General features: G+C 45.1%; 1 protein-coding gene across 7 annotated transcripts in view; it reads right to left on the reverse strand.

The window, feature by feature from the left end:
- Positions 1-1,647: 1,647 nt before the first annotated feature.
- The window catches only part of naa10 (N-alpha-acetyltransferase 10, NatA catalytic subuni), a 39,949-nt gene continuing 15,361 nt past the window's right edge, over positions 1,648-26,235 (reverse strand). For 4 of the 7 annotated variants that reach the window (XM_072246443.1, XM_072246441.1, XM_072246448.1 and 1 more), the window contains 5 exons: positions 21,966-22,011; positions 8,797-8,912; positions 7,525-7,569; positions 4,725-4,809; positions 2,237-2,974 (listed from right to left, as the gene is read on the reverse strand). In XM_072246443.1, the coding sequence (XP_072102544.1) occupies positions 2,687-2,974; positions 4,725-4,809; positions 7,525-7,569; positions 8,797-8,912; positions 21,966-22,011 (580 nt within the window). In that variant the 3' untranslated portion in view covers positions 2,237-2,686. The other 3 variants (XM_072246446.1, XM_072246442.1, XM_072246447.1) reach the window with 2 other exon arrangements.

A 26,235-nucleotide genomic window follows, 5' to 3' on the forward strand; every position in this document is an offset into this window, starting at 1 on the left:
TGTGGGCCCCCAAATCCTAAGAACTTTCTACAGGGGCAGAATTGAGAGCATCCTGACTGGCTGCATCACTGCCTGGTGTGGGAACTGTACTTTCCTCAATCGCAGGACTCCGCAGAGAGTGGTGTGGACAGCCCAGTGCATCTATAGATGTGAACTTCCCACTATCCAGGACATTTACAAAGACAGGTGTGTAAAAAGGGCCTGAAGGATCATTGGGGACCCAAGTCACCTCAACCACAAACTGTTCCAGCTGCTACAATCCAGGAAATGGTACCGCAGCATAAAAGCCAGGACCAACAGGCTCCAGGGTAGCTTCTACCACCAGGCCATCAGACTGGTTAACTCACGCTGGTACAACTTTATTTCCATGTTATACTGACTATCCTGTTGTACATACTATTTATTATAAATTACTATAAATTGCACATTTAGATGGAGATGTAACAGAGAGTTTTACTCCTCATGTATATGAAGGATGAAAGTAATAGTAAATTCAATTCAAACACCCCGGTACGCTGCTTCGACAGGTGGCCTCACACTCTGGAGAGATAATGGCATGCCTGTTCTAGGATGCAAGGTTATCTCTGGGGAACTGGGCAGCTGAGATCTACAGTGAAATGTGACGGCCAGGAGGTTGGTACTGCAACGCTCCACGGAGAGCAAAGGGCATGACAAGGCACAGAAGATGTCATGGTCATCCAGTGCAAACAAGGAAGACCCCAGTTTGTGATGCTTGTTTGTACCACTGGACCTGGCCCTGAGGCTGAGTGTGGAACTGCCCCAGTGCAACAGCTTTTCCACTTTAAAAACTCTCCTACACAGGTTTCCTGTCATCATTAAGTATGGTGGACAAACACCATATGACTTTGACATCTGGAAAAAAAAACGTTTACTATCCAGGGGATGGTCTGTAACCTTGCCTACTGACCCAGTGATCTAGTAGCCTGGGCTCAATTATGGACTGGTACAAAAACTCTGGCACTCTTAGAGATTCCAGTTTCTACCCAGGATGTCATCCAGGACACTCATCTGTCCAACAGAAAAGGCAAGATTCCTACTTTTCCTCTTTACTTCATCCATCTATCTCTTTCCACATTCTTACTTTATCCCCTCAGTAAGACACACAAAATGCTGGAGAAACTCAGCAGGTCAGGCAGCATCTATGGAAATTAATGAACAGTTGACATTTTGGGCTGAGATCCTTTGTCAGGACTGGGATGGACCTCATTGACACTGCCCTCTCACTTGTCAGTTGCCAGCTCATACTTCTTCCCCTTCCTCCCTGCCCCCCCCCACCTTATTCTGACTTCTGCCCTTTCTTTCCAGTCCGGAAGAAGGATCTCAGCCTGAAACAACAACTGTTTATTCCCCTCCACAGACGTGGCCTGACCTGCTGAGTTCCTCCAGGTAGGTGGGGGGGGGGGGGGGGGAAGAAGAGGTGTCTGTGTGTATTGCTCGCCTTCAAGCACATTTATTGTTCTATGCTCGGAATCTGGAGTCATACCCAGCTCTGTGCCAAACCACAACCGATCGACCAGGGATTCTGTTACACAATAAGGGCACAAGCCAGGAAATGGGCTGAAGGGCCTCATTCCGTTGCTCGGACCCTAACGCAAGAAACTCATGAGTCGTAAATGACAGCAGCAATTTGTTCAATGGAGTTTATTCCACATTCATACCATCCCAGTGCAGTAGTGACCGGGGACAATGCCAGCCACTGTCTGTGAACCTCCCCAACTCCCCTACTTCGCTGCAGTGTGTGAGGAGGCGTGCTCTGTAGAACCGGCACCCTTCTGATACCCCAGAGTGCAGTGTGCTCTCTCAGTGAGTTGGGGTGGGGTCTCTTATGCCCACCCATGGACTGCAGAACAGAGTTGGGGGGGGGAGGGGGGTGAGAGGGCTCCCTGCTCGCAAGACTACCCCACCCCTTGCCCAGCTGCCCAGCGTGTTATGAGGCAGAGTCAGAGGTCTCCGAGCTGTCCTTGACGTCGGTGCTCTCCGTCGCTTCGCTGACCTCGCTGACGTCCTTGCTGTCGCCGCTGTCCTCCGCCCTGTCCCGGGCTCTGCCCAACCCCACGGCACCCCCGCCACCACCTCCCGGGCACTTGTCGTCACGGCAGCAGTCGGGGAAGTGGTTGGACCTGTGGTGGGGCCGGTGGTCCGCAGAGCCTGGTGCCAGGGGCTTGAGACGCTCCCGTGCATCTGCTTGCTTCCGGAACTGGAGGGGATAGAGAGAACGGAGATAGTGCAACAGGTCTCGGAACTGGTTCCACCATATCACAGCCTGCAAATGTGTCAAACACTGCCAGCCCCCTCACCCATTTCCCCTAGGTATCCCAACGAAACACCAACGGTCTGGAGAAACACTGCCTCAGAGACCTGGAAGGTGACCATATCAGATCAATTGCAATGTGGCAAGTGTTCATGTAGGTGATTGATCATGCAGTGCTCAGCACAAAAGGCCCCTCCCTTATGTGTGGGCTTCTGAGTGCATGCCCCGTTTGACACTCCCACAGTGAAGTTGCCCAGCGTGTACCATTACCAACATGATTCAGTAAAAAACGTTTAATCCTGCTACTCCATTTTCATTCTTACTCCCCGTATACGGAACAACGGGCACTTTGCAGTTGTATAATACTTTGGTTAGGCAGCACAGAATTCTGCACGCAGTTCTGGTTGCTTCAATTCAGGAAGGGTGTGGTGACTTTGGATAAGTTGACCAGGACGGTGCCTCTCCAAAAAACACCAGCAAATTTCTACAGCTGTGTCGTGGAGAGCATTCTGACTGGTTGCATCTATTCTGGAAGTGCCAACGCACAGGATCGCAGGAGGCTGTAAGTGTTAGACTGCAGAGGTTCAGCCAACTCCACCACGCACTCAACTCTCCCCACCATGACGACATCTTCAAGAGCTGGCTTCCATCATTAAGACCCTTACCATCTGGGACAACAGGGACCTGAGGAGTAGCTATTTCCTACAGAGGGTGGTGAGTATTACAGTGAGTACAGGCCCAGAGCCATCAAACACTCCTACACATTAACCCTTTCATTCCTGTGATCCTTCTCATGAACCTCCTCTGGACCCTATCCAACTCCAACACCTCCCTTCTGAGATACAAGTCCTAAACTCCTCACTACTCACCAATACCTGACCATTAAGGATACCTATTTTTCTACCTGCACTGCTCTTTCTCTGTAATTGTAATTTCCCATTGAAGATATACAAGCTTTGGTGTCCTGATGAAGGGTCTCAGACAGAAACATGAACTGTTTATACCTCTCCTTACAAATTGCCTGTCTTGCTGAATTCCTCTCCTGTATTTTGTATGTGTTACAGTCTTTGGGGAGGCAAGGTGAAGATATGTCTCCATTGAAAGAGGTGTATGCTAACCTGCAGGTCACTCCTGGGAAAGGTGTAGCACCTGCTTAGGGCCACGTGATCCGATCAGGGTCAGGTAGTGGATGATCGCATGAACAGCTGGTGCATATCACAAGTCCTGAGGCCAAGCAGACAATCTCTGAAGTGGATTGATAATGGCAAACCACTTCTGTAGAAAATATTGCCAAGAACAATCATGGTTATGGAAAGATGATGACTGCCCACATCATATGACATGACACATAATGATGATGACAGTCTTTTACCTAGAGCTGGGAAGGGACTTAACAGGAATCTGAAGGGTATCTTTTTCACCCAGATGATGGATCGTATATGACATGAGCAGGCAGAGGGAGTGGTTGAGGTGGGCAGCTTAATAACATTGAACAGGTATGCGGATGGGAAAGTTTTAGAGCAGTTTTAGGGGTTCCCAACCGTTCTTATGCCATGGACCCGTACAATTAACTGAGGGGTCCGTGGACCCCAGGCTGGGAACCCCTGGTCTAGAGGGCAACTTGGTTGGCATGGCTGAATTCAGCCTATTTTCATGCCGTATAATTCTACTATTTTTTCCCTTTAGTACTACTTCAATGGAACCATCTGTCCGGGTGGCATTTGGAAGTCTTCGCACTGTATCTTATTAAAAGGCCCACATGGAATAGTCATGGAGCGGAAGTTTTCCCATAGCAGGACCAGAGGGTACTGCCTCAGATAGAAGGAAATCCATTTGGAACAGAGATAAGTAGGAATTTCTTTAGCCAGAGGATGGTGAATCTGTGGAATTCGTTGCCACAGACGACTGTGGAGGCCGAGTGATTGGATATATTTAAAGCACAGGTTGATAGGTTCTTAATTAGTCAGTGTGTTGAAGCTTACAGGAGAGGAGAGAAGGCAGGAAAATGGGGTTGATTAAAGAAATCAGCCATGAGTGAACGGCAAGCTGACTCGATGGGCCAACTGGTCTAATTCTGCTTGTGTGTCTTATGAAACAATAATAAACAACCACCTCACCCCCAGCAGCTGCTGCAACCCAAAGGTTGGCCATTTGGCCCCTTTCCTCTGGACCAGTGTGTCACCTCCGGCCCTCCTGTCTTCCCACCCCAATGCTCCTCCCTGGGCACCTTTCCCCATAACCCCCACCCTTCCCTGGGAAAAGCAGCTTTCACATTCCTACTCTTTCTGGGATAGGGTCTTCTCCCCATCAGATTTACATGTGGCCTCCTCACATTGCTGGAACCCTGGTTCTGTCCGGCACCCAATCCACCAACACCCTCCCAACATCTCTCCCCATTGTACTGACCAGTGTTGTCATGTCAACCCAAAGTTGAGAGGCAAGTAGTACAAACCTCATCGGCCATCTGCGTTAAGTCCCTCTTCATGGCGTAGGCATCCTCCCCATCTGCATAGTACTTGGGTTCGACCTCACTGATCCTGCACAGGGAAGAGCGGCAGTGTTTAATGGTCATGCTGTCATAATGGCATTCAGTCCCAGCAAAAAACTGAGCCTCCATTCCATCAAACTAACTCGTACCAGGATGCTGCCTCATGCCTGGATTAGAGGACCTGAATTCTGGGCAGAGACTGCACAGACTGAGCTTGTTTTCTCTGGAGGCTAAGGAGTGGTCTGATATCACCAGAGGCATAGTTACAGTAGATAATCGCAGACAGGGCCCCGCAGATGAGGGTTAGTGTTTGCTCCCCACCCCCCGCCCGCCCCCCAAGGACAGCAGGTCCTAGGATTTGAGGTCCATGCGGGCAGGAAGCATGAGGGAGGGAGACCACTCGTCCCCCAAATCGGCAGTCCATGAGACACTGGAATTCTGCGTCCTGTCATCAGTGAGTCCAGGGGTTGGTATCAGATATCAAAACCCGAAGACCGAAGTCAAGGACTAATAGTCAAAGCCTTGGGTCAATGTGTCCGGAAGTCAGAGGCCCGATGTCTGTGAGCCTTCGCGTTCAATGGGGAAGTTGGAGGCCCGGTGTCTGTGAGCCTGCAAGTTCACTAGGGAAGTCTGCATACCAGCGAGTTCAGTGGGTAAGTCGGAGGCCTGGGGAAGTTGGAGTCCTGGTGTCTGTGAGCCTGCTAGACAATTAGAGGCCCAGAGATAGTCCGGTTGGGGTCAAAGCCTTGGGTTGGCACGTCTGGAAATCAGAGGCCTGATGTCCACAAACCCATGGGTTCACTGGGAAAGTCGGGGGCCTGATGTCTGCGAGCCCACAAGACAAATGGAGGCCCAGAACTGGTCTGTCCTGGGGTCTGTTTGTGAGTGTGTGTGTCTGTGAAAGGGGCTTATTTCGCTGTTGTTGTCATCCTGTATTGTTGCTGTTGCTTTGGGTGTGCTACGTTGACCCCAGAATGTGTGGCAACACTTGCAGGCTGACCCCAGCACGTCCTCAGGTTGTGTTGTTTGTTATCGCAAACAGCCCATTTCATTGTATGTTTTGATGTACATGTGATAAATAAATCTAGATCAATATTGTCCCCCCCTCCACCCCAATCAAAGTTTTCTTTTACCGTGTGGTTGACATCTGTACTACTGCCAGGAGATGGTGGAATCAGATAAAGTCACTTTGCCACTGCCTGTAAGTAGCTTGTATGTTCTCGCCGGGACCCCATGGGTTTCACCCAGGTGCTCTGGTTTCCTCACATAGTCCAAAGATGTACTGGTTGGTAGGTTAACTGGACATTGTAAATTGTCCTGCGATTAATCTACAGTTAAGTTGGGGGATTGCTGGGCAATGTGGCCTTTCCTGTGCTGTATCTCAATAAATAGGTAAATAACAAAAATTTAAGAGGCAGTAGAGTAGGCATTGAAGGATACATAACGATCATGGGCAAGGAGGTCAGATGGCATTGAAGTGATGGGCCAAAGGGCCTGTTTCTGTGCTGTAAGACTCTAGAACTCATCAAGGGGGTTTATGGCCTTCATTGATCAGGGTATTGAGTACAAGAGTTGGGGAATCATGTTGCGATTGTGCAAGTTATTTGGTGACATCTCACTTGGAGTACTGTGTACAGATTTAGTCACTCTGTTATCAAGCTGCAATGATCGCAGAGAGGACTTACAAGGATGCTGTCAGGACTTGAGGGCCAGAGTTATAGCTGGTTTGCCAGGCTACGTCTTTATTCCAGGGAACGTGAAGGGGAAGGTGTTTAAAATGCTGAGAGACATGGATAAAATGGATGGCAACAGCCTTTTCCCCAGGACAGGGTGAGTCCAAAACAAGGGGCCAAATGTTTAGGGTGAGAAGGGAAAGATTTCAAAGGGAAATAAAGGAGTGGTAAGTGTATGGAACAAGTTGCCAGAGGAAGTTGCTGAGGGTGGTACAATCGTGTCATTTCAGAAGCACGTGGGGAGGTACACAGATGGGTGGGGCTAAAAGGGATATCGGCTGCACACAGGAAATTAGGACTAGCTATGTGAACGCTGTGGTCGGCACGAACTGGTTGAGCCAAAGGACCTGTATTCATGTTGTATTGCTCTGTGTCTCTAACTCTAATAACATTAAATTTAAAAAAGGATGTAGTGCTTTCCTGGCATTACAATGAATAAACTCTTCTTGGGCTTCCAAACGGGTACAGATATCAATTATAACTAATGTTTCGATGTCAAGCTCTACTATCAGGGATGACGCCAGGGTACGTCTAGTGAGGTAGTACTTATATCCCTGTCTGTCCCTCCCAATTGATCAGTCCTCATCCAATCAGGTTTCCACTACCCCACCTAGCCGACAATCAAATTCCTGTTCTTAGTGAGATCTCTGCCTTTGTTCTCAGTCTCCGAGAAGAGTTTATTCGCCAATGCTAAAATATTTTATACAAGAGAAGTCATGTCAGTCACTGGTAATCGAAAGGAAGCAAATGCATGAAGTGAGAACCCAGTTACTGAGGAATGATGTCAAAAAGCTCTTCATTGCATGAACTTTAAACTTGGGAAGCCAGTACTACTATTAATTAAAGGGTGCCCTGAACCTGCAGCCCAGGCAGCCGAAGACACGGACGTGAACAGCCAAGCGAACAGGAGTAGAGAGGAATCAGGAGGCTGGAATGGAGCAGCTGACATATTAGGGGAGGGGGAAGTGAGGAGGCAGGTTGGGCTGTTGCAGCTGGATACAGAGGATAGGGAGGAGCGAGGTGGTACTTACTGGAAATTCAGAGTGTTGGAATAGAGATGCAGAGCAGCCCGATTGCTGTAAGAGAGGACACACAAAATGAGAACAGGAATTAAAACTGTATCTGGATTGGTTCAAAGTTCCTCACACAGTGCCTCCCCACCCCCCAAGAGCTTATAAACACTTCACTGATGAGCCCCACCACCCAGGCCATGCCATCTTCTTACTATTAAGTGAGGCAGGAGAGGCAGAAGCCTCAAGTCCCACACCACCAGGTTCAGGAAAAGTCTGTTCCCTTCAACTGTCGGGTTCTTTAATTTACTTGCACAACCCTAACCCCACTTCAGCAGCAGAACACTATGGACCACCTCTTACACTACCATGGCCTGTCTCTAACCGTGTTGTTTTGCAGTCTGTCTTTACTGCCTTGTATAAATTATATTCTGTGTGTTTTCTTTACCCTCGTGCCTTGTGATGCTGCTGTAAGTTTTTCCATTGTACTTGTGTCAAAAAACACGACTTCACTTGAAGATGCTTTAAGGACTGAGCCATAAGAGAAAAAGGAGGCAAGTACCCAATTGAGGTGGGAAGGAAGTGGCTGTAGTGGCTACCTGCACGCTGATTTACTTTGCTGAGGACATCAACACCTTTGATAAAGTATTTAATCACCCCAGTGTGGCTCTAAAGGTCAGGTTAGGAATAAATCTACACAGATCATCTACAGGAGGAGCTGTGTCAAGAGGGCAATGTCAATCATCAAAGATCCCCACCCTTCTCCTCACAGTTACCACTGGCAGAAGGTACAGAAGCCTGAAGTCCCACACCACCAGATACAGGAACAGCTACTTCCCTTCAGCCACTGGGAGAGCCAGTTCCAGTGGCGTCTCACCAGCAATCCCCACTTCTCCAAGTCTACATGGGGAAGGATGTATGAATTTAAGCTGCCTGCCACTGGTCACTGTCCGGACGCTGCTCCCGAGTTCACAGGTGTGAGGGACCACTCTTCACATCACTGAATCCCTGAACCCACAGGGCATGACAACACAAAGTGCAGGGATGCAGTTCAAAGGGCTCTACTTTGAACAAGAGGCTGCTCTGACCCACTCGAGCTCTCCCCTCTCCACAAAACCAACGACCATAAAACACTGGAGCAGAATTAAACCACTCGGCCTACTGAGACTGCTCTGCCATTCGTCTCCACAAACTCTCCCACCTCTCGTACCCAGCCCCAAGTATCCAGCTCCACTATGTCTTGCCCCATTCTGCTCACCACTGCTTTCTCACACACAGAACAGATGATAGTACCTCTTCCTGACATGCAGGGACACGTATCGGGCATTGAAGTTCTCGATCATTGCTCTGGAGGCTTGGTCCATCAACTTCTGGGCTAGGCCAAGCCTTCGGTGGGATCTCTTCACAGCCTGCAGGAGTGGGTGAGACAGAGTTGATAAAGGCAGCAGAGAACCAGGATAGAACAGCCTTTGGAGCTCAGACATCTGATGCACACATAGCAGGCTGAGTGGCCTCTCTAGAGACTCCTCAATGAGGCCAAATCACTGGGTACCCGCGTCCCACCACGAAGGGCCTACAAGCAGGCTAGACTCACCACACTTCAGCTCAACAGGGTAGGCCAGAGTTAGGACTGAATCCACATCCAAAGCGTACAGGGACTCCCAACCTTTTTTATGGCATGGACCCCAAGTTGGGAACCCCTGGCCTACAGGAAGAGCTGCCTCAAGAAGGCAGCATCTCTCATCAAGAATCTGCACCACTTGGGCCATGCCCTCTTCTCACTGCTATCCTTGGGCAGGAGATACAGTAGTCTAGCTCCCACACCACCAGGTTCAGAAACTGCTACATCGCTTCAACCATCAGATTCCTGAACTGACCAGCACAACCCTAACCCTACCTCAGCAACAGAACAGCACAGCATGGGCCACCTCCTGCACGATCATGGACTCATCTGATTGTGTTAGAACGTACAACAATATGATGCCTATGATATCACGCTGACCTTTTAAGACTCCAAGATTAAGTTAACTCTTCCCTCAGACACAGCGCTCCATTTTTCCATGATAATGTGCTTACTTAAGTCTCTTAAATGTCCCTAATGTATCTGCCCCTACCACAACCCCCAGCAGTGCATTCCATGCACCCACAACTCTGTATAAAAAAAACCTTTCATCTGACACCCCACCCCCCAACATACTTTCTCAAATCACCTTAAAATGATGTCCCCTAGTATTAGCCATTCTGCCCTGGGAAAAAGAAGCTGGTTGTCCACGTACTCTATGTCGCTTTATTAGGCACACCTGCTTGTTAATGCAAATATGTAATCAGTCAATCAAGTGGCAGCAAGATGTGGTCAAGAGATTCAGACCAAACATCAGAATGGGGAAGAAATGTGATCTAAATCAGTTTGACCTCGAATGATTGTCAGCAGCCAGACGGGGTGTTTTGAGTATCTCAGAAACTGCTGATTTCCTGAGATTTTCATGCACTCGTCAGTTTATGAAAAACAGAACAAACATCCAGCGTACTGCAATTCTGAGGGAGAAAATGCCTTGTTAACGAGAGAGGTCAGAGGAGAGTGGCTACTGTTCCAAGCTGACAAGAGGGCTACAGTAACTCAAATAACCACATGTTGCAACAGTTGCGTGCAGAAGAGCATCTCGGCATGCATCTCTAGGTTACAGCAGAAGACCATGACCATACAGAAATCCAGTCAGTGACCACTTTATTAGGTACAGGAGGTGGCCACTAAGTGTATCAAGTCACTTCTCATCCTCCTTTGCTCCAAAATGAACACCCCTAGCTTGCTTGTCTTATCCTCAGAAGACACGCTCTCTAATCCAGGCAACATCCTCGCAAATCTCTTCTGCACCCTCTCCAAAGCTTCCACGTTCCACTAGTTTGGCAGGGGAATGGGAACCAAAGAATCAGGTCAGAAAGATGAGGGATGGAGAGGAAGGTAAACGTCAGGACCAATAAGACAGGCAGAAGCAAAGTAACAGGACAGATATTTTGAAGTGTGTGTATTTCAATGCTAGGAGTATCTTGGGTAAAGGTGATGAACCTAGAGCATCAATCAGTACATGGAACCGTGATGTGGCCATTACAGAGACTTGAGTGGGGACAATAATATCCCAGGGTTTTAGAAAATACAGAGGGAGGTAAGATCAGGGACAATATCACATCTGCATTGAAAGGGGACATAATGGAGGGCTTGTCCAACGAGTCTATATGGGTAGCAGTCAAAAATAGGAAGAGTGTACTCACTTTGATGGGATTACACTACCAAACCCCAAATAGCTACAGGGACACTGAGGAACAGATATGCAGGCAGATTAAAGAAAAGTATAAAAACAACAGGGTTGTTGTCATGGGGAACTTCAAATCCCCTGATATAAACGGGGACCTTCTAAGTGGTTTAGATGGGGCAGAATTGTGTTCAGTGCATCCAGGATGGTTTCTTAGAGTAATATGTAGTAATGCAAGAAGAGGAGAGGCTGTACTGGACTTGGTGACTGACCATTCCATGGGTGAACAGTTAGAAAACAGTGACCATAACTCCTTAAGTTTTAAGATAGCTATAGATAAATATTGACCTTGTGGGAGAATATTAAATTGAAAGAAGAAGAAGAAAGCCCTTAACTCTGAGTGGAGTCATCGGGACACCATCATGACGGTGTTTTTTTTTAGCAGGCTTTCTTATTTTTACGAGGCCCAGTTGGCTAACTCGATGCTCAACCCAGCACGGATGGAAAGCATGCAAGGGAGCCGGCTGGGTTCGAACTTGGAAGCCATCGCTCCGAAGTCCGACGCTGATGCCACTCCGCCACCAGCCAGCTAGTATTAAATTGGAGCAGGGCAAAATACGAGAGCATTTGGCAGGAACAAGGGACAATTAATTGGGAACAGTTGTTTTAGGGCAATTTCACACCTGACATCTGGAGGGTGTTTAAAGACCAACTGCACAGAATACAGGACAGGTATGTCCCAGTCAAAAGGTCAAGGACAGCAAGGTAACAAAACCTTGGATGTTGAGAGAGACGATAAATTTAGAACAGAAAAAAGGAAAAGTATGTAAAGCTTCGGAAGCTAGAATCAAACAGACCACTTGAGGATTATAAAGAAGCCAGAAAAGAATCAAGGGAATTCAGAAAGCCAGGAGGGGCCATGAAAAGTCCTTGGCAAGTAGGAGAGTCCAAAGGGATCCTTTTCTTCTTCTTTTTTTTTTAAATTTTATTTTTACTTGGATAAGGAATTCACAAATATCATGTACTTTTTTCCACACATATAACCTTTTCCATTTTTTTATATGTATAAAACTACAATTATTTATACATTCTTAAGTACACATTGAGATGATATAAAAGGAAAATAAACATTTAAATAGATAATTATGTACTGTGGTAAATCTAACCTATTAGGCTAAGTAATGGAATTAGTTGTTAAGAAAAATGGTAATAATAGTTTCCATATAACCCTCCTGGACCATTTCCACTGGTCCAAAATGTTGTATATAAGCCTATGTACCAACCATTGTAGGTGTTTATATCCTAACTTGTTCATGCTTGCTCCTGCCCGCAGACATAATTATCCAATCTCTATGTACTTATTTACTTAATTTTTTCATTTTTTTATCCCTTTCCCAAATCTTTCCCTTTACTTGTGTTAATTCTCTATTTTCCAAAAGAAAACAAAAAAAACAAACATTTAGACCAGGGGTGCTTACGTTAACAATATTACTGTGTTGATGAGAAGAGCAGTATAAATCATTAGGAGAGTCATCTAAAGTCTGCTCGCATTGGGGTTATATATTCAATCCATTTATTCCAGATTTGATAAAATTTTTCTTTTTGAGTTCTCAGGGAGTAAGTCAACTTTTCCATTTTAAATATTTCCAAGATAATTTCGTACCAATCTTCTAATGTAGGTGGTACTGGATTTAGCCATTTTCTAGTGATTGATTTCTTACTTGCCGCTAAGAGGGCCTGCAGCAACTTTATATCTTCCTTCTGTTCAAGAAACAATACATGCCCCAAATAGAGCGTCTCAAAGTTCAGAGGTATCTGGGACCTAAGTACCTTAACTAATGTTCTATGAATACCTTCCCAAAATAGACTTAATTTAGGGCAATCCCAAAAAATATGAAAATGATTTGCCTCCTTGGAGCCGCACCTTCTCCAACACATCACATTTGTATCTTTATATTTTTCCTGATATGGGGTCTTGAAGTATCTTATAATGTTTTTCCAACAATGTTCTCTCCAAGTCAAAGAATTAGTCGAGGACCATTGAAAGCTGCAGATTTTCCCCCAAGCCTCCTCTGAAAGTACCAACCCCGCTTCTTTCTCCCACTTCTCTTTAATATACAGTGTAATTACATTTTTAGCATGGGAGAGTGCATTATATAATCGAGAAACTGATTTACTAGGTATTGAACTGCAAGCCGAATTCAGAATCTCGAAAAATGCTAATTCTACTGTTGATAGGTCTGTATATCTACAACTCTGGTTAACATAGTTTCGTACTTGAAGGTACCTAAAAAAGTCATTATGTTCTAGGCCATGTTTGTCCTGCAGGATTTGGAAACTTTGTAATACTCTTTTATCTATAAATGAGAGGTAGGTTGTAAGACCTTTCTTTATCCATAGCTCAAATCTTTTATCTCCTCTGTTAGGAAGGAATTTGGTATCATATGCACACCATCTAAAGAGTTTTAACATGTTATTAATTCCACATGAATTAACCACCTTCTGCCATACTTTTAATGTAAGATTTATCCAAGCGTTTTTAAATTTTTCCAACTGGGCCATCAATCCTTTGTCAGCTATTGAGGCCTGAAGAGGAAAACTGTCAACTAATCCAAATTCTATTTCCTTCCATCTAGCCTTATATTCCCTATTACACCAATATAACAGAGGGGTTATCTGTGAGGCATAAAAATAATTTCTCAGGCAAGGAAGAACCATACTTCCTCCTTCCTTCCCTAACTGTACTGTGTTATATCGAATTCTAGGTTTCTTTCCTTGCCAAATGAAGCAGGAAATCCATTTGTCCCATTCCCTGAATTGATTATCATCCACCTCCACCAGTAAAGTACGGAAAAGATACAATAACCGAGGAAGAATATTCATTTTTATAGTATTTATCCTGGAATTTAAACTTAAAAAGGGGATAAGATTCCATCTATGCATATCTGCTTTTATCTCTGAGATTAATGGCCCATAATTTACCTGTGACAGTGTTGAAAGATCCTTCGGCAGGGTTATTCCTAAATATTTTAATGATTTAGCTTCCCACTTAAGATCATATGTATCCTGCAATTTTTTGGATGGTGTATAATTTAGGGACATAACCTGCGTTTTCTTTACATTTATTTTATAACCTGATATTTTCCCAAAGTCATCCAACAGTGTAAACAACCCTATAAATGATTTTTCTGGCTCACTCAGATAGACCAAAACATCATCTGCAAATAACACCACTTTCTGTTCAATCCCCGCCACCTTGATACCTTTTACGATTTCGCTCTGTCTTATTAGTTGGGCAAGCGGTTCAATATATAGTGCGAAAAGGAGAGGAGAAATTGGGCATCCCTGTCTAGTGCCTCTCTCTAAGATGAAGGAGTCAGAGAGGTCCCCATTTATCTTAATTCGGGCTGTAGGGCTGTCATATAGAGTCTGAATTACTTTAATAAACTTTTCTTGAAAGCCGAATCTTCCTAACACTCTGTATAGGAATGCCCAACTAACCGAATCAAAAGCTTTCTCAGTGTCCAATCCTACCATTGTCTCTGTCTCGTTCTTATTAACCTGTTCTAATATGTGCAGAGTTCTCCTTATGTTGTCCTGTGTTTGCCTTTGTTGAATAAATCCAGTCTGGTCTAAGTGGATTAGGCCACGTAAAAGCTTTTCCAATCTGTGCGCTAATATAGATGTAAATAGTTTGTAATCTAAATTAAGAACACTAATTGGCCGATAATCGCCACATTCTAGTTTATCTTTACCCTCTTTAGGAATAACTGAAATAATCACTTCTCTCCAGGAAGGTGGAGTTTCTCCTCTCTGCAAGATCCAATTAAAGGTGTTAAGTAGTAATGGGGCTAACTGTGACTTCAGGGACTTGTACCACTCTGAGGTAAACCCATCAGAACCCGGGGACTTTCCAGCCTTTAACCTGGAGATGGCCACGTTCAGTTCTTTGACAGTTACTGGTTCTAATAAACTTTCATTTTGTCAATCTGTAAGTTTAGGTAGATCTAAAAAATTCAATACACTGTCTATATAGGGCTCATTGGGGGCCCGGGGTTGGGAGTACAGCTCTCGATAATATGTTTCAAAACTCCCTTGAATTTTCCTTATTGTACTCTCCACAAGCTTTGTCTTTGGATTCTTTATTTCATGAATTGTATTGTCTGCTTGTTGTTTTTGTAATTTATATGCTAATAATCTAGTTGATTTACCTCCTACTTCATAATTCTTTTGTCTCAGGTAAAGAAAATTTCTTTGAGTTTCCAACGTATAAATATCGTCAATTTCACTTTGCAATTTCCTAATTTCCTGTTTTCGATTTGAATTACTTTTGTTGCTATCTACAACTTGAAGTTGTTTTAATTTTCCTTGAAGGTCTGCTAGTTTTTGTGCATTGATTTTTTTCATGTGAGTGGTAATGGAAATAATTTTCCCTCCCAGTACAGCTTTCAATGTATCCCATAAGATCACTGGTGATGTTTCTCCCGTGTCATTAAGGTCCAGATATTCTTTGATTTCTCCCCTTAATCTCTCCATTACTTTCGGATTATTGAGTATATGTGAGTTTAGCTTCCATAGTGTTTTCCTCATTTTCCTTTCCAGGATTAGAGACATAGAGACTGGGCTATGATCCGACAGATCAATTGTTGCAATATTACAGTTTTTTATCCTGAGTCTATCTGTATTAAAGATAAAGAAATAGTCTATCCTTGAATAGGCTGAATGAGGGAAAGAGTAATATGTATAATCTTTACTAGTAGGGTGTAATTCTCTCCAGACATCTATAATTCCCAACTCCTCCATCAATGAATTCACTTTCCGAGTCAGAGGTTTATTCTGAGTAACTATTCTTGAAGAATCTAATATAGGATTTAATCTAATATTAAAATCCCCTCCACAAATTACTACCCCTTGAGAACTGACCATTAGGTCAAAAATGTGTCTATAAAATGACCATTCACAACCTGGAGGAGCATAAACATTTAGCAAAGTTATTTCTGTACCTTCTATTCTTCCTGTGATTTTTACGAACCGTCCTTCTTTGTCTCTAGTCTCTGAAATATGTTCATAATTAAGAGTACTTGATATTAAAGTAGCTACCCCTCTTTTGTGACTCAATTTATATGATGAATAAAATACATGCTTAAAGCCCATCCTTTTTAATTTTCCATGTTCAGATTGGCTCATATGTGTTTCCTGGAGGAAAGCTATTTGTGCCCTCTCTTTTTTCAATTTAGACATAATCTTATTTCTTTTAATTGGATTCAAAACCCCATTAACATTATAGGAAATTATTTTTACCAATTCAGTTTGCATTTTTCTCTAGTAGAAAAAAAAACTCTCCTTTTCTAACCAAACAGTAAGCAATCCCTTCTCAACAGTAAACCAAGACATATAACCACACCCTAGACATTTTTGAATGTGTAACATTTGAAAATTTTTCCCGACTTCCCACAGTGAGGCCTGAGCACCGACCCGCCTCAGTTCAGAGGGATAACCTCTATCTTCACCGTGTTAGAGGGCCCTCAGCAGTTTGAATAATCATAGAGAATTTTCTCCTATTTATGTCTCGACCATATTGCTATCAATCAAGTTATTCTGCCTAGTTTATTTTCAGTTACCAGTTTTCATTTTACCTTTAAGTCTGATTTACTCTTTTCAGTCATTTCTCTTAATTAATCTGTGCTCTCTGTACATTCGCGTCTGAATATTTGCAGCTTTTCCTTGTAGTTTGACACTCTGGTTCGTGTGGAGCGTCCTCGCCCCACTAACTGCCACGACTTCTGCCGAATCCTCTCCAGTAGCGACTCCGGTTGGGTGATAACTTTAATAGGTAGTCCCCGGTCCGCCAGGTCCAACGTTGCCTCCTCCGCCGTAGCGTAAGTTTTTGTCCCTTCGTCGTAAAAGACTCTCGGCCGAGCTGGATACAGGGTCTGGAATTTGATGTTGTTTTCCTTCAGGACTCTCCGTGTTTCCGTATATTCCTTCCGTCTGGCAAGAATCCCTGGTGCGTAGTCGTGGTCTAAACTGATTTTACAGTTGTTCCACATGAAATCTTTCTTTTGCCATGCCCGTTTAAGCACCTCTTCCTTCATTCTGTAACTGAGAAATCTGACCAGAATCAATCTGGGCTGGGCGCCTGCTGGAGGCTGTGGTGCCAACGCGCGGTGAGTCCTTTCTATCTGTAGGTCTTTTGCGGCCGGTATATCAAGGTTCTCTCTAAGTAGCTTCTCCACGAAGGGAATCATCAATCCGGGTTTACCTTCAGTTCCTTCGGGAACTCCGTAAATCCTCACATTTTCCCTTCTCGAGCGGCCTTCTTGATCTATTAGTTTTCACTGGAGCTGGTCTTGCAGCTTCAGCATTTCTGCTATCACCTCCTCTGCGTTTTGTAGCTTCTCTTCAATTCCAACAATCCTTGCTTCGGCTTCATCTATCCGCGAGTTAGTTTTTACTATTTCTCCTTTAATATCTTCCAGCTGTTTGCTGTTATCTTGTTGGAACTCGCGAATCTCTCCGAGAATCAAGGACAGAGTCACCGATTCCCCCTCATTATCTCCATCCTGGCTTGCCGTGGGGGAGCTAGGCCCGTCGCCTTGCTGCGTCTCTTCATGTTTATCAGCCTTCGGAGCGGACTTTTTAATCTTGTTCTTAGACATCATCCTTGCTGCTTTTATTAATATAGTTATGCAATATTAAGTATTTGTCTAAATTCGATTATGGGGCAGTTTACCTTCTTTTTTGTTGAGAAACCTTTTCCTTACGCCACCATTCTCTTGATGACCCGGAAGTCTCCTCCAAAGGAATCCCTTTCATTCATCATGAGCAAGAAAACAACTAGGGAGAGGGTGGGACCACTGATGGGTAAGGGGGGCAACATTTGTTTCAATGCAGAGGATGCGGGGGAAGTTCTTGATGAGTATTTTACATCAATATTTATCAAGGAGAAGTGCTTGGAGTATTGATATGCTAGTGGCATTTCGAGGCAAGGAAGAGGTAATGTTTGGTCTGTTAAAGAGCATTAAGGTGGATAGGTCCCCAGGGCCTGATGGGCTATACCCCAGGTTATTGAGAGAAATGGACAAAAGGAGAGATAGTCAGGGCCTTGAGCAATATTTTCATGTCCTCTCTAGCCACAGGTGAGGTCCAAGGGACTGGTGAGTAGCTAACGTTGTTCCGTTATTCCACAAGGGATAATCCTGGAAACTATCCACCAGTGTGTCTCACATCAGTGGTAGGAAAGTTACTGGAGGGAATTCTTAGGGATAGGATTTATGAGCATTTGGAAAACCATGGCCTAATTAAGTAGAGGCAGCATGGCTTTGTGTGGGGCAAGTCGTGTCTTACTAACATGATAGAGTCTTTTCATTAGGATAATTTATGAAGGTAGAGCCGTGGATGTTGTAAGAAGAAGTAAGAAGTAAGAATATCTTTATTGTCATTGTTGTGGAGCAATGAAACACAGCTTAGCAGCTCAACGTTTTGCAGCATGACAAAGAATATATACATAAAATAAACTCTAAAACCTCAGGAGTGCAGTCCAAAATTAATAATATATGGATGGGGGGGGGGGGGTAGGACTATTGCACACCTGCCATTCCTGGAAGTGTGATGCTTTTAGCTGCCGCCGTCTTAGGAGGGGGGCAGGAGAAGGGAAGGAGGTGTTATACATTTCACTGCTTGTGGGTAGAAGCTGCTAAGCAGTCTCTTTGTTGTCGTCCTTAATGCTCTGTATCTCTTCCCAGAAGGTTGTACATGGATTTAAACAAGGCATTTAGACAAGGTTCCTCATGGGAGGTTCATTTGGAAGATTAAGATGCACGGGATCCATGTTGAATTGGCCATTGGATTCAGAACTGGCTTGTCAATAGAAAAAAGCAGATCTTGGTCGAAAGGACTTGAGGTCTGTGATTACTGATAGGGTGTTCCACAGGGCTCTGTACTGGGACCTCTGCTGTTTCTGATGTACATAAATGATCTGGATGAAAGTGTAGATGGGCGGGTTATTAGGTTGCAGATGGTACTATAATTGGTGGTGCTGTGGATAGCGTGGAAAACAGGCAAAGAATACAACAGGAATATAGATCAGTTGCAGGTATGGATGAAGAAATGGCAGATAGAATTTAACCAACCAAATGTGAAGTGCTACACCTTGCTAAGTCAAATACGAAGAGACTGTATGTGCTGATAAGCAGAGAGATCTAGGAGTCCAAGTTCATAGTTACCTGAAAATGGCTACACAGATTGATAGAGTGGCTAAGACGACATATGGCATGCTTGCTTTTATTAGTTGAGGCACTGAGTTCAAAAGTCAAGAAGTTATGTTTCATCTTTATAAAACTCATTAGGCCACACCTGGAGTACGGTACACCATTCTGATCGTCCACAGGAAGGACGTCAAGGTTTTTGGAGAGGGTGCAGAAGAGGTTTATCAGGATGTTGCCTGGATTGGAGGGCATGTGCTATAATGAGAGGTTGGGTTATTTTGTCCAGAGCAGCAGAGGCTGAAGGGAGATCAGATAGAGGTTTACAAGATTATGAGCGGTATAAATAGGGTAGATAGACAATCTTTTTCCAAGAGTTGAAGTGTTTAATACCATAGGGCAGGGGTCCCCAACCTTTTCTGCACCACGGACCGGTTTAATATTGACAATATTCTTGTGGACCGGCCGACAGTGGGGGGGGCGGGGTGTTCAAGTTCAACAGTGCATGACAGGGAATGAGGAAACGTGCAGCTGACTCATATAGTTTCATATCGCCAAATCATATCGTTTCCTCGCGGCCCGGTAGCACGTCTTTGCGGCCCGGTGGTTGGGGACCACTGCCATAGGGCATGCATTTAAGGTGAGGGGGGTAATTTCAAAGATGTGAGCGGCAAGTTGTTTTTTTTTAAAAAAACAAGAGTGGCGGTGCCTGGAATGCGCTGCCTAAAGAGGTGGTAGAGGCAGAAACATTACAGACTTTTAAGAGGCAATTAAATTGGCACGTGAATGCAAGGATAATGGAAGGATATGGGCATTGTGTAGGCAGAAGAGATTAGTTTTGTTAGCCACTTGATTACTAATTGAATCGGTTGGGCACAATATTGTAGGCCAAAGAGCCTGTTCCTGCGCTGTACTCCTCTATCCTGCCTATAATGAAGCAACCAGAACTGAACCCAAGTGTCTAACCAGGGTTTTAAACAGCTGCAACATTACCTTACACTCATGAACTCAATCCCCATCTATTGAAGGCCAACACACCATATACCTTCTTAACAACCCTATCAACCTATGTGGCAACTTTGAGGGATGTATGGATGCATATCCCAAGATCCCTCCGTTCCTCCACACTGTCAAGAATCCTGCCATTAACCATGTATTCTGCCTTCAAATTCAACCTTCCAAAATGATTAACTTCACATTTTTCTGAATTAAACTCCATCTGCCACTTCTCAGCCCAGCTCTGTATCCTGTCAATGTCCCCCTGCAACCTACACCCACCTCTTCACACTATCCACAATTCCACCAACTTTCGTTTCATCTGAAAACTTACTAACCAACCACTCCACTTCCTCATCCAAGTCATCTATAAAAATTACCAAGAGCTGGGGTCCCAGAACACCACTGTTCACCAACCACAAGGCAGAATGCACTTCTATAGCCAGCCAATTGTATATACACATAGCCAAGTTTACCTGGATCCCATGCTTCCTGACTTTCTGAATGAGAACCGAGGGATCTATTGTGGCTTTAGAACATAAAATATTACAGTACAATGACCAATGAATTTAATTTGTACTATACCTTCCCCACCCCCAAACAGAGATTGCTCCTTGCGTGATTCCCTCCCCACTAATCTCCCTCCTTGCACTTATCCCTGCAAACCTCAGAAGTGCTACACTTGCCTATTCACCACCTCCCTCACCTCCATTCAGAGCCTCTCTAACAGTCCTTCCAGGTGAGGCAACACTTCACCTGTGAGTCTATTGTATCCAATGCAACCTCCTCTACATCGGTGAGATCTGACGTAGATTGGGAGACCGCTTTGTCGAGCACATCAGTTCCATCCGCACCAGGCAGAAGTTTGCGGTGGCCAATCACTTCAATTCCCACTCTGATCACGTTCATGTCGGTCTATGACCTCCTCTTGTGGCATAATGAGGCCATTCTCAGATGGCAAGACCTACACCTCATATTCTGTCTAGGTAGCCTCCAACCTGATGGCATGAACATCGATTTCTCCAGCTTCCAGTTTTTGTTTACTCTCCCCATCCCTCTTCTCATTTCCCCACTCTGACCTCTTCTCCTCACCTGCTGGTGCCCCTCCTCCTTCCCTTTCTCCCATGATCCACTCTCCAATCAGTTTCCTTCTTTTCCAGCCCTTCCCACTTATCAACTTCCAGTTTCTTACTTCACCCCCCTCTCCCACCAATCGCCTTCTAGCTTGTCCTCTTTCTCCTTCCAAACGCCCCCTCTCCCCACCACCCAGCTTCTTATTCTAGCACCCTCCCCTCTCCAGTCCCAAAGGCCTGAAATATCAAATGTTCATTTATTTCCAGAGATGCTGCCTGACCTGCTCAGTTCCTCCAGAATTTTGTGTGTGTTGTTCTTCATCTCCAGCATCTACAGGATCATGCATTTATATTTTGTACTAAAGTTTTCTTTTGCCCTCTTTGTATTCAATGACTTATATAATTTATAGTCAGTGTGTTTTCTGTACCCATGTTCGTGATGCTGCTGCGAGCAAGCTTTTCATCGCACTTGTGACAATAAACGACTTCACTAGATCCTGACCCATTCACCTGAGCCATAAGGGAGAGTGTGAACAGGAGACACCCTGTGACAAATGCCCAATTAAGGCTGTGGGATAGGATGCGGCTGCAGTGGGAAAGAAAACCCACTGTGGTTCCACAACCAGCCACCGGGAGGCAGCAGTGGGCTACCTGCACACTGCCTCCCTGCCCACGGTAGTGGGGAAGAGACCCTGTCCCTTAATCTGGGGCTGTCTGAAAGGAGGTGATGAATAAACCTCTTCTTTCTCCTCCTCCCCACTTTTGAGGGAGTGGGATCTCCCTGCCCGACCCCTTATTCAGCAGGACAAGACAGCCTTCAGCTGTGGTAATGAATGTTTGCCCTTTGTTGGTGTGGGGGGGGGGGGGGTGAGAGCAGAAACTCCAGAACCGATTGAAATCCACCCCAGGCCCAAACTGAGCTCTGTCCCCAAGTTCCATACCAGAGAGGTGATGTGTCCATGTGGGACGTCGTCGGGATCTTCCTCCCTAGAAGGAAATGAAATAAAGACACACATGGGTATAAGATCAAAGCGGCCATGATCAGTGTATCAGGCTGAAGGGGGTGGGGTTCAGCTTTCCGAAGTGCGCACGCATACCGAGACAGTGCCCTACCTGGGGAGCAATGTGCAAGACTGAGGTACACACGCTATGTGTGCACACCTCCCTCTCACAGAACGTGGCAAGAAGGAGCAGTCAACAGACCACGGGTCAGCAATCATTCAAGGGGTGAAACATGGGGTCTAAAACTGCTAGATCAGGGACAGGCTCAAAAGGGGTCAGCAGCCTCCACCTGCCACAGGGGGAGGAGGCCATTTGGCCCCTCTTGAACCCTGCTATACTGGGCCACTTGGCCTTGAACTCTCTTTCTTTGGGAGGTGGGGAATGGCGTTCCAACTTCATGAATGACAGATGAGCCCAATCATCAAGACTGCAGACAATATGTCTCAACTCCTTCCCTTTACATTAGTCAGGAAAAAAAACCACAATCTTTCAGATCATGCTCAGGATTAGCAGTTCTTTAGAAGAAAAGCAGAGTGACCGCAGGGCTCCAAAGGTTAAATGCAACCACCCTTATGAATGGCCTCAGCCTGAAAATTTAGCTGTTCATTCTCCTCCAAAGATACTGCTTGAGTTCTCCCAGCACTTTTGTATAATACTTTGGATTTCCAGCATCTGCAAAATCTCTTGAGTATAAATCCAACCGTCAGAACAAACAGTTTTATCTTTATCCTCCCCACCAAAGCCTTCAATCATCTTAAAAGACCCTCCTCCACAGGAGCTGCCTTGAAGTAGATACTCCAGGGGACAGAAACCCAGACTGTGCTTAAGGCAGCATGTCAGTGAGACTCACTTTCAGGGAACTGCCTTACCAGCCACAGGAAGGGGTAACTGAAAACTGAACAAGTTTGTACACTGTGGAGACTCTTCTTTCTTGGCCGATCGTACGGAGTATGGAAGGGTTAAATTTGATTCCTCTTTGGTACATACTAAAGTATGTAATGCAAAATGGAAGTTCATAAGACTAAACCCAATTCAGGGACGGTTATTACCCTACAGTCATCAGGGTCCTGAACCAACATGGATAACTTCACTTACCTTAATCCAATCAATCATTTTGTGTTTTATATTTGTAATTAATGTAGATCACTTTGTAGAGATCAGGGTTCAATTCCCACTGTTGTCTGTAAGGAGTTTGTAATATTCTTCCCATGACCAGAGTGTTCCCTCTGAGCGCTCCAGTGTCCTCCCACATCCCAAAAGATTAGAAAAGGTTGGTAAGCTGTGAGCAGACTATGTTGGTGCCAGAAGCATGGTGACACATGCAGGCTGCCTCCCAGCTCATCCTGACTGTTTTGGTCGTTGACACAACTGACGCATTTCACTGTGTTTCCTGACATGGGGTCAGGAACATCTCTGACTCCGTCACACTGAGCACTGGATCCCCACAAGGCTGTGTGCTTAGCCCATCGCTGTTTACACTGCTAACACATGACTGTGCAGCCAGATCAAGAAGAACCTGATCATTAAATTTGCAGATGATACCACAGCGGTGGGGCTCATCAGCAAAAATGATGAAACTATGTACAGGGAGGAGGTCAAACACCTAGAGAGCTGGTGCAGGGATAACAACTTGATGCTTAATGTCACCAAAACCAAGGTGATGATCGTCGATTTCAGACGGTCTCAGCCTGAGCACACACCCCTCAGCATCAGCGGCTCCACAGTGGAGAGAGTGGAAAACATCAAGTTCCTTGGGGTGCAGATCTCGGACAATCTCACCTGGTCCAGGAACACCACTGGAATTGTGAAGCGGGCCCAGCAGAGATTGCACTTTCTGAGGAGGCTTAACAAGCATCACTCCCCACTAACATCTTAACTACATTCTACAGGAGCGTGGTTGAGAGTGTGCTCACCTTTTGCATCACAACCTGGTACTCCAGCTGCAGTGCTGTTGACAAAAAAGCCTTGCAGAGGGTGGTTAGGGGAGCAGAGAAGGTTATTGGGGTCTCCCTACCTTCTGTCCAAGACCTCTTTCAGAGTCGATGCCTCCAGAAGACACGGTACATTAAAGACCTCTCACACTCTCTCCATGAACTGTTTGTTCTTCTGCCATCAGGCAAACGTTACAGGAGCATCAAAACTAAAACCACAAGGCTACTAAACAGCTTCCTCCCACAGGCAGTCAGACTGCTAAATAGCTGCTGTACCTGACTCTGCTTTGGACACTTTTAACTTGCACTGGACACTTATAACTGATTTTAACTGATATGTGGCTGTTGTGTTTTACTATTTATTGTTATGTTATTATTTAGTGTTGCGTTTGTTATGTTATGATTGCACTGCCCCTGAGAAACGCTGTCTCATTCTGCCCTGCAGAGCTGATGTATGGTTAGAATGACAATAAGGTTTTTTTGAATCTTGAATCTAAAGAAGAACCAAAGGCGATGATCTCCTTCAGACAGTTGATGAAACTACTTCTTTTACTGCTTCTTTCAAATATGATTCTGCTACTTTTTGGAACTGCGGTTTACATTTTGATGGTGTTTTTGGGCTGATTGGCTGATCTGGCGCATTGCTGTCTCGGAGGGAGTTTGGCGAGGTTCGTGCGGCCTGGAGAAGAGCATGGGCCCATGGTCGACTCTATTGTGACTAAAGCGTGAGGAAGACTGAAAACAGCGGCGACTAGAGCAAGAGGCGAGCCGGTGTTCAGCGCAGTCTGCCTGTTTGACTGGTCTCTCTCCCCCTCTCACTGCTGCCACAGGAAGATGCCTGCCTTGCTCAACGCTGCTGGAGGATGGTGCCAGGGTCTTGGGTCTTGGGCAAGGTTTAATCGATGCAGTTTGCGGATTGAATACCGTCGTTCAGGTTATAATGTGTTTCTGGTTTCTCCATTTTTATTGCTATTTTGTGCGATGTTGTTCAGGTTCTGTAGCCTGCAGACAATGAATGACACAGTGCTAAATTGTATTGAACTGAACACTCCTAGACTGTTTCAATGTCTTAATGTGGTTTGATGTTTTACATTTTGTTTTTCGCTCTTTTTTTTTGCCATTTGTGCAATTTGTTCTCTTTTTGTTGCAAGTTAGGTGTTTGATGTTTTCTATGAACAGCTTCCATCCTGTTTCTTTATTTCGTGGCTGTCCGTGGGAAGAAAGATCTCGAGGTTGTATACTGCTTACAAACTATGATAATAGAAGTACTTTGAACAAATAAAGACTATCTTTTATCTTTAACTCAGGCCCTCTAGTCCTGACAACATCCTCGTACCATGCTTTGTATACGTTTTAAAATTATTCTTGGTATCTCGGCAACATTGGCATCCCTAGTTGCCACTTGAGGTTGGGTTGGGGTGGGACGGGAAGCCACCTCCTTGAACCACTGGAGTATTATGTGAAGGCGCTCCCGCAGTGCTGTAGGGGAGGGAATTTCAGCAACTGAGAAGAACTGAGCAATATATTTTCCAGGGGTACAGATACCCCGCTTGCTGAAAGTGATGTCACAGATACACAGTTTGACGCACTGACCTTCATCAGTCAAGATGTAAGAGATAAAGACAAAGATTAACTATTTGTCACATGTTCATTGAAACATAAAGTGAAATTAATTATTTGTGTCAACAACCACGGTCTGATGATCTGCTGGAAGCAGCCCACATGTGGTGCCATGCTTCCAGCACCAACATAGCATGCCCACAACTTACCACTGCTATCTTTAATTTTATGGCTTTTGAATGAGACAAGAAACTGGAGCACCTGAAGGATACCCAATCGATCATGGGGAAAACGTAGAAACTCCTTACAGACAGCGACAGGAATTGAATCCTAATTGGAGACCAATGTTAACCGAATGCTACTGTGGCCCCTCCCCCTCAGTTGGGGCATTACATTGCAGTTGCATCCAGAGTTTGGTGAGGCCGCATCTGGAGTATTGCGCACAGTGCAACTCAGTGTTCAGTTCTAACCAACAAGCTCCAAAGCCTGGGTCTCTATAACTGGATCCTTGACATCCTTGGACAAAGGAGAGGCAGTGGATGTGATTTGCTTGGATTTTCGGAAGTCGTTTGATAAGGTGCCACACATGAGGATGCTTAACAAGATAAAATCCTATGGCATTACAGGAAAGATATTGGCATGGATAGAGGAATGGCTGACAGGCAGGAGGGAACAAAAGGGACCTTTTCTATTTGGCTGCCGCCTGCCAGTGACTAGT

The sequence above is a fragment of the Mobula birostris genome, chromosome 29, assembly GCF_030028105.1.
Source record: "Mobula birostris isolate sMobBir1 chromosome 29, sMobBir1.hap1, whole genome shotgun sequence".
Lineage (NCBI taxonomy): Eukaryota > Metazoa > Chordata > Chondrichthyes > Myliobatiformes > Myliobatidae > Mobula > Mobula birostris.